General features: G+C 37.0%; 1 protein-coding gene across 1 annotated transcript; it reads right to left on the reverse strand.

The window, feature by feature from the left end:
- Positions 1-11,408: 11,408 nt before the first annotated feature.
- On the reverse strand, positions 11,409-12,038 carry LOC129766845 (uncharacterized). The gene is made up of 3 exons (XM_055767447.1): positions 11,850-12,038; positions 11,605-11,793; positions 11,409-11,540 (listed from the first exon to the last, which is right to left on the reverse strand). Exons 1-3 carry the CDS (start codon positions 12,036-12,038, stop codon positions 11,409-11,411), a joined length of 510 nt encoding a protein of 169 aa, XP_055623422.1.
- Between the last annotated feature and the right edge of the window lie 401 nt (positions 12,039-12,439).

Genomic DNA, 12,439 nt, shown 5'->3' on the forward strand with positions numbered 1-12,439 from the left:
GGTTTTCAATGGCTTATTTTTTGTTTGTTTGGATACACTTGCTATCATGACGATGCATTGTATTTTGGCGTGGCGATAGGTTGTGTCGGCGGTGCTCATGATAGCATCTCGCAAGTGAATGTTTGTTTGACATGACATGGCATGAGATTATATAGATTACCTGCCATGACTACATATCGTAATCTGGAAGATGTTAAAGAGAAATTTCTTCAGCCAATCAAAGGCTACAATTCGAGTGATGTCATACATTTAAATTGAGATGCCGTGAAAACATTTATCATATTCATCAACTCCAAAACGCCTGTTCAAACACAAAACAAATCTCTTCCTTTAAATAGGCGTCATAAATAAACTCAATTCCAACGGTGAATACTAAAACAGAAACGTTAACGTGATACGGATGACATGAATAATCAATGAAATGTGGGTAAAGTGAGACGAAAGTCATTTAAATTCCATGAAAAACTACTCAGAAAACATTACGAAACCCACGTTTATTTAAATCCAAATATATTTGTGATCCCTACAACGGATTAACCAACCTCTTGCGTTTTTCGTCCAGGAGAATCAGCAACCGACTATTCGTTTCTCCCGTACATAATATGGGGAGGGGAATTATGAGCTTTAGAACTTTTCTGTCCTTTTCAGTTTGCTACTTTTAAACTCTATTATCAACTAGCTTCGATAGATAGGGCAACGGATTAAATATCGTTTCATTTGCGGTATACAGTGTCAGGTTGTTCTCAGAATACACTCTCGAACGTAGGTTATTTACAACTTAGATAATTTTGACAGAAAACATTGTTTTACAAGCACATATTGATGTTGATTATCCGTGAATGAATTTTTAGCAATTTAGCAATTAACCGCGGCTCGACTATTAATAAATGACAGCTTAATTGTTCTACAACACATTGGTAATCGAATGTAACAAATCGAGTCCCATGTCAAGCTCGATCGTTCCACACAAATCACGCTTCCACCAAAACCTCTTCCAGTATGACCTACCGTAATTTTATTCCGACACGTAACATGCAAAACTCCTATTTCACCTATAGGTGAGAAAAAATGCATCCTCCACGGGATGCATCAGATACGAGCTAGCGCGCGCAGACAGCTATTTTCAATACCCCTCAATTTACAACGCCAATCATCAAATCCACTGAAACGTTCCTAACCGTGCCCTCGTCAAACTAACGAGGGCGCGAGACGGAGCTCCTACAAGTGGAAAATTGTTTTCCCATGAGCCGCCACCAGTTGAAATGTTCGATGCAGGAGAAGCAAAAAGAAAAAAAAAACGCATGAAAGCTTTCACAGCAAATGATTGTTATTGACGCGCTTGACACTCAACACATCCCTTTCCATATCGGGTGTGGCTAATTGCTCTGGCTTCTGCTTTTTAAGCGTCACTAAAAGCACGGTAAGCCGCCTGCAAATGAGCGCAAAAAAGGGGAAGTGTTTTATATTTACTTGCCTATAGATGCGTATAAACGATTAGACAGTTAGGTGAGTTTTTTTTTTTGAATTGGCATTCATTTTTGTTTATCTGCGGCCATTAAAATATATAGTTCATTCATCTGCAAGGATATTCAATCATTCCCAACCTAAAAAATGCTACGAGTAGCTTTGTGCTCCCTTGGCCGAGTGGTTAGCGTCATAACTAACATGCCGGATGTTCGGGTTCGATTCCCGTCAAAGAAATTTCCTCCGACTCTCACTGTGATCACGCGTATTCTAGAGCTTGCCACTCAGAATGCATTCAAGGCGTGTTATTTGGCATAGAAATCTCAACTAAGTACTAATAAAAATGACGCAAGTAATACTACGTTGAGACGGCGAAGTTCCTCTAGGAACGTTAGTGCCATTGAAGAAGAAGAAGAAGAAGAAGAAGCTTGTCTATACCAGAGATACTAGTCTATATAAATAAAAATGGATCACCTAATGGGTTGGTAAGCGCAAAACCCTAGGAAGGCATGGTCAGAATTGAGCCGACTTTGTTTTGTTGTATTCGTCTCTGCCCGTAGATCAATGTTACGGAGAAAAAAACGGAAAGTTTTCGGGAAACTCTGAGGTAAAGTCGGAAAATTCGGAAACTTAATTTTCCATATGTTCTACAATTACATCACGTTAATTGTTGTTAGTTCATTCGATATTCGCGCTAACGAAATTGATCTTTGTTCGAAAGTGGATCAGATGACATAATGCACTTCTATACCTTCTATCAATATAAATAAAAATGGTAAGCGCAAAACCCGATTTGAGCCGCCTTTATTTTGTCGTATTTGCCTCTACCCGTAGATCAATGTTGTAGTGTGATTTGTTTTTAATATTTGAAAAACTTTGAGGGAAATCTCAAAAAAAAAATCTTCAGTGAAATTGTGTCTGAAAATGATTTTTTATTATAATGACGAGTTTTGGTAAAAGTACTACGAAATTGATAGTAAAAAGAAATTGTGGGTGGCCAATTAGAAGATCAGTCAATGAAATATTCTGCGAACCCACGAACATTCACTTATTAAGGGGGTAGTACACTATGAAAACTGGCCTTTCTGGTCTAAAATGTTCTCTGTAGTTTTTATCCCAGGTTTGTCCGATGCTCCGTTCCAAAGTTACAAGTGTGGACCTAAGTCTTTGCGTAAGGAGCGCGGATTCAAAATTTGAAACGCGTTTTTCTCGAAAATATTTTTGCAAACTGGTGGGAGCACCTCCGGAACGGTCCATCCGAGTTCGATGGAATAGGTTTTCTCCGATTCTCCACTAAATTTCCTGTCATCGTACGTAGGATTTTTTGGATGTTATGAAAAATTAATTTTTTTGTGAATGCTTTTGTCTCGATTTTTGAGGAAAACAAAAAATTTTGCCATTTCGTCAAAAATCAATATTTTGGAAAAATCCTACGTACGATGACAGGAAATATATCCAAGATTACGTAAAAAAATCATGGGTTGAAATCGGTTCACTTTCTTGTAGAACTCCCACCAGTTCACAAGGTATCGACTGCAAGGGTTCAACAAACCGGTTGCGGCTATTCAGGGGACAGTCTAATTGACACCAATTGTTTTTGTTTGTTAAATAATATATACCTAATAAAACTAGTATATCAGATTAATCATAGTAATTTATTTTCTCGTTGAAAAAAATCGCGAAAATCACATACTTTTTATGATGTTCGTAGTGTACTACCCCTTTAAGAAAATGCGTTCGAATGTTCGAGAGAATTCATATAAAGAAACAGTTTTGGGCAGGACGATGTTCACCGGGTCAGCTATTATTTCAAAAATATATGAACTCTTGTAGAACATTCGGCAAGACTAATGAGTGGTTTCGTCGTAACTCTCTCGTGGCCTAGAAAAGGTCGACTTGAAAACTTTGAAATTTATCCTCAACCTTAACGAAGGTTGTTGACTGCTCACTGCCTAGAGCAAATGTTGCGGGGCAAACAAGAACTTATTAAATTTTTTTATAACTTTTTTTTCTTTATTGATTGATAGATTTGAAAAAATCCTAAAAGTTTAATACAAATACAATTTCATGGAACACATTATAAAAAAGTATTTTCCCTACGTTTAGTGTTTATTTATTCGAACCATTCTATAAATCGTAACGCTCAGTCGCTCTCGAAGTTTGCCAAACTAATCTGGCTCCGGATTCTGAGCTGAAACTTTGGGCTAAACTCGTTACAGAAAAATCAATTTAATTCAGAAATACCGCCCATTTCTCAACCCTCTTGCGCCAGACTGAAAGTATACAAATGAAATTGAAAAACAGCAGAATGCAAAACGCTTTTCGATTTATTTCCAATCGAGACGCGGGAAGAAAAAGTTCTCACATTGTTTTACATAACAAATGAAACAAACAAGGCAATGGGAATAATGACTTGACGGAGTGGAAGAGTCAAGTTTCGGATGCCTTTTTATTCCATCTTTTTGCAGTTGAGATGTCGAAGTGGTGTAGTATTTTCGGATGCTCGTTTTACTCTATCCATCGTTGGCTGGAAATGTGTTGACGACAACGGAGTCATTTCAATATGCTGATTTCATTTCCCGTTGCGATTTCATTTGCAGATATCAACAGTATCAGCCAGCACCAACGTCAATTGGGATCAATACTTTGGCACGTCCACACAACATAGACAGCTCTCAGTTTCAGTCATCCGAATCGGTCACATTTTCACAGTATCATAAAATGCATTCTAGTACATGTCCATTCGGGGCGAGCTTGACCACCGAATGGCCGAATGATCGTAATACCGTAACAATATTAGCGAGAAGACCTGTCCTAAGCTTAGATCAAGTAGAAAAGGGACCGACTCGAACGTTTTTATTCCGCTTATGATTCAATGAATCGACACATTACACATATTGATTGAAATACTTGTTTTCAGGAAAAAAAGACTAATAAGGGGCTGTCCGCATACCACGTGGACAGCTTTAGTGGTGATAGGGGTTATGAAAATGTCCACGCTTATCCACGCGGACACATAACATAAATATTTTTGTAGATAAATTGAAATCTTTTCAAAATTAAATGGAAACTGTTCTATATTTTATCGAATTTTGAGATGTTTGTTACCTTGAGAACTCCTCATTCATCTATAAAATGGTTTGCCCCTGAAAAATACCAGTAAAATACCAAACTAAATTCGTATTCCTGAAGTAACTCACATAAACTGTGACTCCGAGTGACGTAATGTTTAGTTGCAGTATACATCTTCTATTGATGGATCGAATTCCCATCTGCGAAGCCTTGACCAAACGGAAGGAAATAGACCCATTCCTTAAATGGATGGTGACTGGGGATGAGAAATGGTTCACATACATATTGTACATATTGTACGATGACGATTGTGGTCAAAGCATGGTGAAGCAGCTCGAACGGTGGCCAAACCAGAAGTAATGGCAAGGAATGTTCTACCATGTATTTGGTGGGACTTGAAAGGAAACATTTATATCGAGTTTCTTCCTTACAGCCAAACACTAAACTCAGTGGAGATTGTCAACAACTGGATTGTATGAAGCTAGCATTTCACCAGTGACGTCAAGAATTGGCCAACACAAGAGGTGTTGTAATCCATCAGGGCAACGTAAGACCACACACGTCTGTAGTGCTTCACCAGAAACTTCGGAAGCTTGATCGGGAAGTTTCAAAGCATCCACCATACAGTCCGGATATGGCAAGCGATTACTACCTTCTTCTCGTATTGCAAAACATACTGAGTGATAAAAAATTGGGATCAAGAAAATATTGGGAAAATCGATTACTAGAGTTTATTGCCAAAAAAGACTTCAATGAGGCATTTGAAGTAACCTTTAAAATGAAAACAAATTATAAATCAAAACGGTGCAAATCGGACAGTCTGAAACTTCTTAAATAAAATTTTGAATTCTCAGAAAAAAAATGAATTCCTTTTTCCCCAACCTAACATATTAATTTTATTCGTCAAAAAAAAACAGGTTAGTATAACCGAAGACATAACCGGAGACACACAGGACTACACCTTCATGTAGTATTCCAGTCAATATTACGTAAAAGTAGATAATTAGTAGATAATTTATCCATTTCAGTATCGTTAATTTAATTAGTGGAAAAACAAAAAAAAATTGATGGGTCTGAGCCTAAGGGCACCGACGGGATCTTAACATAGGACTTTCATTGTGTGTAGTAATTGCATTTAAATTGAGTTTTTCATTATTCAAAATCTGTATTTTTTTTTTCTCTTTTGTTACATCAAATGGATTCCCTGAAAAAACGATCTCCTGTATGTACTTGTATCCTTCAAACGGGTTAGATGACATAACATGGTAGAATTCGGTACCGCATTCTGTTCAAAAATATACACAAAAATACCATTAAAGCCATTACTACCCTTTTCTTCTGTTTATTCAATCATGCAGAAGAAGACAAAGAGTCATCATGTATCATTTTTAAACACAAGTCTAAATAGTCAAAACCTACATAAATATAAGTCTGAGTCAAATCAATATATGACAACAAAAATATATTATAGATAAAAATATCATTATCTCCTTCGTTACCGCGTTGTCCAGTACATTGTTTGTAATAACTTTATAGCCCTGTAAGATCGCTACTACTCAAGCTATCATAATCTGATTTACGTGGGTATACCCTTTCGATCTTTTAAATCAGCAGCCATTTAAATTCATTAATTGCATTTTTACATAACCAAACAACAGACTCGATATTATGACTTCCTGGGCCACAATTACGCAAATTTTTAGTTGTGAGATCTACACGATGAAAACATGAATTGAGCACAAATTGATTGGACTGTATGTATAATATAAAATTAATGCCTATCATCGGTAAATGGAGAATAATTCATTTTACGCATCAACTCACATTATGAGCTAACGCCCGAATTTAGGCAAAAAGATTGCTCGTTGCGTCAGGGAGGAAGCGAGTGGATAGTGCAATCAAAAGAAAACATACCCAATTAAATCGTCAAATTTTTAACTTTTTTTACTATATTCACTGTTCATATTTCAAGCAAAAATAAATCTGGATAAATTTCCTGTCTAATGATATATAACACAACATATGTCGCAATAACCATTTTGAGTAATATGCGTTTGAAAACTCTTAATAAATCGTTACATTTTTCGTAGAGTGACCCCCTATATAGAAATCGAAGACATAGTCCTATGACAAATAAACTTTTGTTCCTAAATGAAACTTTTTGCACCCCTCGGTTTAGACAGCTGTTTGTTTACATCTGACACATACATAATTGTCGTAGTTGTTTAGTCAACTTTCCCTGCGCAGTAACATGTTTTTGACGATGAGGAAGCTTCCGAAAAATGAGTGGAAAGCAAATCTCGGTACAGGTCCGAGATTTGATTGTTGTTGACTTCCAGCGTAAGGAGTCTCAATGAACCATTGCTGAGAAGTATGTGGTATACCGTGGTGTGGTCCAGCTGGTCATTCGGAAACATCAGATGCTCGGCCGATCGACCGGACCGAAACGTAAGACTGATGCAAGAACGGACACGCTAATCATTCGAGAAATAAAAAAAAGTCCAAGAAGATAGGTTGCATTGGACCTTTCCAAACGCACCATTCGACGGCTCTTGATGGAACGGGACCTGAAGAGCTACTTCGCCAAACCTCTCTCCCCTAAGTTACGTAACGCTAACATAAACAAAGTCAAAATTAGATAGATATTTCAATTTTAACACGGAAAAAATCGACACTCTCTGATTTTATTGTATCGATGTTCATAAATGTACAGAAAAAACCATTATTGATAAAACCTTCCCTACAGAAATGTTAATCGATAGGTCACCTTTTTCTTTCGTTTATTTTATTTTGCTGAATGCGATAAGAAGCCATCATATTACAGAGTATTCTTGAACTTAAGTTTAAATAGCTAGCTGCCTAATGTGGTATTTCAGAAACTATTTGTCTACTACTACTTGGATTTTTTATAATGTATTTTTTTTTTATTATTGAACCGTATGTAACTCACGTAAAAAAACTTTGGTAAAATTCGACAGGTCGAAGGAAACGGTAGCACATTTCTAAAGAGGTTCAACACTCCTCCCACCTTCCTGAGAGTAAAAATTGCCCGATTTAGGGCTGTCTCTATTCTATCATATTTTCTGTATAACACATTTCTTCCATGTAACGGAGAAACATGTTATTTGTAAGTGGTTGAAAAATCTTGAACGAGAATTGAGTCTGAAAATAATCTGATATTGTAATGATGAGTTTTGTTACAAATACTAGGAATTTTATAGTCAAAGAATTTACAACGGAATCGATTAGAAATCAATCAATGAACATTTCTGCGATTGGACCCATGAACTTGCTCATAGTAAGAAAACGTGAATGTTTGAAGGTATTGATAACATAAAACCAATTTTGGGCGGGACGAAGTTTGCCGGGTCAGCTAGTTATCTGATAAAATATCTATCAACGTTAAACCATTTTATCTAGACTTTCGTCGTAGGGATAATAGAGTGTCGCCATTTTCCAATCTCCAATTGCTTGATTGTGATGAGTGCTAACCATCGGCAATCGCGGATTCGTTCTGGAGTAGTGGTAGCATCCATACCTCTCACGCTAAAGGTCACGAGTTCAATTCTCACTCCCGACATTCTTCCAAAAATGGAATTAAAGTGACGAACCAGCCAAATGTGTTGAAAGTCACTATAATACAGATAAAAAAAACCATCGGCAAATGTAGAATAATTCTCAATATACATCGACTCATCTTGTTGTCCGTCACGAAAAAACATGTGAGAACGTATAAAGAAAGCAGCCCATGGAATATAAGGGTAGGGGGGCAAATTGGTCACCTGCTTGTTTGGTAGTATAACTATTGATTATAGATGCCGTATTGATAATCGCCTTATGTTTGAAGCATTTGATGACTTCTGAGTCACCCTGTACTTCAGTAGAGCTGTCGCATGTAAAAATATAAATAAAAACAGAAATTACTTTTTCGATAGCAATTCGGCCGTAGTTCTGTCCGCATGGTATCTAAGGAATGTCTCGTGAAATTTAGTTTATTCAATCTGATATGTAGGACAAATCATCAGTTTGGACGACTGTTCACATATTCTAGGAGAGGTGAACAGATATTTTGTTTAATCTGAGCGATTAGTTAGCATAGAAAACACTTTGATGTTTGGGGGCAAAGTGGTCATAGGTGAATAACGACTTACAATGTTCTGTTTACTAAACTGATATACCTCATCATATTCTGCTCTTGAAGAAGTGGCTTTGGCCCTAGAATATATACCACTCCAACTAAATCAAGCCTCATTATGCGGAACGTTATGTGTTCTTTACTACGTTTTTGTACGCATGAGAAAATTTAAGCTCGGACTATAGGTGAATAGGTCAAGCTTAATTCATACATGTACCTACCTATCAAATATGATTTGAACAAATTTGGACGAAAAAAAGGCATAAATCTATCCCATTTAGCATGATATGTGTGAGTGACCACTTTGCCCCCACATGGTGACCACTTTACCACCAAGCAAAATAAATGTTCGATTTTTCACCTTTTTTTCTAATGATGAAAAATGTCCTACAGCGGATTCGATCATATACAGTTTTTGATTTCTTTTCGCTGTATATAATCGAGTCAAAACATTTTTTTCTAATTGTTTGTTTGCATGTATTTTTCGATTTTTGAAAATAAAAGAGGAATTTGATTTTTGATTCATCCCCTTAAAGTCACAAAACACCTTTCTCACATGAAAAAAATAAATTATATCCATATATTTGACGAAAAAAATCCTCCTACGCATATGCTCGAATTTCAACAATGACAGAGTTATAGCACTTTTATTTTTGTTTCGGACTCTGTTGCCTCCATTACAAAGTACACTACGGAAGACAATTCTGATGCTTTCATTTGAAAGATGAGAAAATTTAGTACAGGATATAGTAGTGGAACAACTAAATTAGTAGATTTTAATGATATTTTGGAAGTGAAAAACTTAAAAGTTAATAATTTTCAATGTGTTATTATTTATTTTATTCTAAAATTTATATTAAACTAGATCATTTCTATCAATTAAACCGCTTTACAATTTGTTCTTTGATGCCCAACTTCTATCTTTCTTAATTTGGCTGCAATATCGATATACACAATTTCTGGTGAAAATTCAAGAAAAATCATGTACAGTGGGGTAAAAATCTCTATTTTTACCCCACTGTACATGTAATAGACATTTAAACTTCTCCTTAACGCTGAAAGATCACATTTCTTCTTGAAATAAACCATATTTGAAATATAAAAAAATATTGTTTTCCAAACTGCATACAATCGAGTCCAAAATTGTATATAATCGAATCACGTATAATCGAGTCTGTGTATAATCGAGTCTGTCTATAATCGAGTCCGACCTATATTTTGAGTTTTTCTAGTAAAAGCTGTTTGCTATCTTGAACAACAATGAGTTGAACTGTAATATTCTTCGAAAAACGCTAATTGAAGCGGTATGTGGACGACGGAAACGGGCATATTCCTTAGGGGTGACCACTATACCCCCACTTCCCCTAGATGGGTAAAGCAGTTCACTTTGATGAACTGCTGTAACAGGTTTTAGGGGTTGAAAACTATCGCTCGAAAGAATAGTGCATGATTGTGCTCGGACTGTTGGCATTTTTTTGCTTTTGTCCATTATTTCGTTCGATATTATGGGCTCACAAAGCCCTCGCCCGTGGTCGACCGAATAGAGGGTTACACCACAGGAGCCTGGGGAACGATAGCTAGAGGGGCTTCCCGCGAGTGATGTGAGTGGCCCTAATAAGGGAGGACTAGAAAAGATTTACTTCTGGGAAATTGTGAGCTGCGCGGTCAGTTTGAGGGTGGCTGGGTAACTTAAAACGACCCTGATTGATCCGGAGCAACGGAAAATTAAACGGTTCATTCGCCATCCGTTCATCAGTACTTTTGAACATTATTTTGCTCTTTCGTTAAGTGATATCAATATCGGTATCAAAAACAACATTGAATAATAGCTGGAGCTCAACCAACTTCATACGAAGGTAGCTTCATAACTATACGAAGGTAGCATCATTGATATCGTTAGTTTAGATAGTACATTTTCTAATTTATGTGGAATATAATATAACGCTATAACGATTTTGCCTAATATGCATTGGAAATCCCTTATTTTTTCGTTACATTTTTCGTGGAGTGATCCTCCTATATAGAAATCAAAGAAGTAGTCCTACGTCAAAAAGTGGAAACTGATACATTGTTGAATAAAGTAAAATATTAGTATAGTTCTTTGCTATGGTGGCTGAGAGCTGATAAACAACCCCAAAGTACTAAGTGACGTTGTCACAATCCAAACAATAAAATTTAAAAACGGTATTTGAAATGGAAAACTCTTGAAAAAACTTCTAAATATTCCTATTTTTCTCATTCCTAGCACACCAGCGAAGGATGTCTTCCGTTAGCAGCATCAAAAATGCTGACCTAAAACATCCATCATTCATCGTTGTAGCTTAGTTTCATGTGGACAACGAAGTTTGGCCCTCTTTTGGATGGTGTGCTCACGAATGGTTCTCCCGGGTGCCATCTGAAAACAACCCAACACCTTTTCACCGTCAGTCGAAGGTGTACGGCCCGTTCGGCGTTAACATCCTGACGACGGTATTGCTACACAAAACACCAGCCACACGTTAGCTCTGTTGGAATAACGGAACAGGATGATGAAAAGTGTCCCAAAGTGATTCCCTCCTCCGCGATGTCCGCTGTTGCATAACCACCGACCGAAAGTGAAGTGTGAGAACCGGTTCGTTGTTCGGCACATCATATTGGTACACCTCAGGTTCACACTTCGAACGAGGCTATGAAATGAAATTTTTGAAGTTTTTGATACAAAATTTTATCTGCTAGATAACGACTTTTTTGGCACATGTTATGCAGTGTCATGTTCTGCCTTCATTTTGGAATATTTCATTCTCATACATTTCCTTTCTAATTTGGAAATCACGTCGTTGGCTTCCAGCAATGATTTTTTAAACTCGATGTTTTGATTGGAAATTTTATCCTGTGGTTGGCAGAAAAGATGAAATGCCTAAAATGTATCCGATTGTTGTCTCAATTCAACATACCACCAAAAATGACATTTCCTTAATCTTCGTGCGATAGCCCGCAATCTCCTGTAGGAACTTATCTTTATCCCGGCAGTACACATTTCGCTCCTCACGATGCAGGGACTCCCGTACCATGATTTCACTCTTGGTCCGGTTCAACTCCTCCAGCAGATCATACTTCTCTGCGGCCGCTTTTGTGAGAGCCTCCTTTAGCGCATCGTGATATTTAGAGTGTGAAATACTGCTCAAACAATTATAACTACCTGCATGCTGCTTCGTATGGCATCTGAATCAGAAGCGGATTTCCTGAGCGACCATACTTCCGCCCTGAGTTGAACAACTTGAGATGCTGAGACTTGGCCGTCGGATTCAATGCTGGTGCTGCCATACGAACCTGAGTTATTGTCGCTTTTGCGCTTGTTTTTGTTGAACAGCTGACAAATACAAGGCATTTTTTTCTCCAGAATATTATCTTAACTCCGTGACATGCTGTGATAGCATCGTTTGAGTTATTCAGCAATGCCATGCTAATCCAATACAGAGCGGACTCGATTAAATGCAGTCTCCGATTTCTTTTCAGTGTATATAAGCGAATCCTGTATACAATCAAGTCAAAAAAAAATACATTTGTTTATATACATATATACTTTTCGTTTTTTTAATATAAAAGAAGAATTCGATTTTTGATTCATCCTCTGAAAATCAGAAAACACCTTTTTCACATGAAAAAAATGAATTTATCCAGAATCTCTCAGGAGACCCATATGGTCGAATTTCAGCTATGAAAAAGTGAAACATCCTCATAAGGGGATCTGAATGACATTTCGAAGTGAAAAACTAAAAAGATAGTTGT

The sequence above is a fragment of the Toxorhynchites rutilus genome, chromosome 2 (assembly GCF_029784135.1).
Source record: "Toxorhynchites rutilus septentrionalis strain SRP chromosome 2, ASM2978413v1, whole genome shotgun sequence".
Lineage (NCBI taxonomy): Eukaryota > Metazoa > Arthropoda > Insecta > Diptera > Culicidae > Toxorhynchites > Toxorhynchites rutilus.

Bases quoted from the DNA above. Each gene is read 5' to 3' on its own strand.
- LOC129766845 (XM_055767447.1), bottom strand. From the start codon at position 12,038: ATGCCTTGTATTTGTCAGCTGTTCAACAAAAACAAGCGCAAAAGCGAC. The intron at 11,794-11,849 runs GTAGTTATAATT...GATGCGCTAAAG, and splicing joins CCATACGAAGCAGCATGCAG to GAGGCTCTCACAAAAGCGGC. The intron at 11,541-11,604 runs GTATGTTGAATT...TGCCAACCACAG, and splicing joins AGGAAATGTCATTTTTGGTG to GATAAAATTTCCAATCAAAA.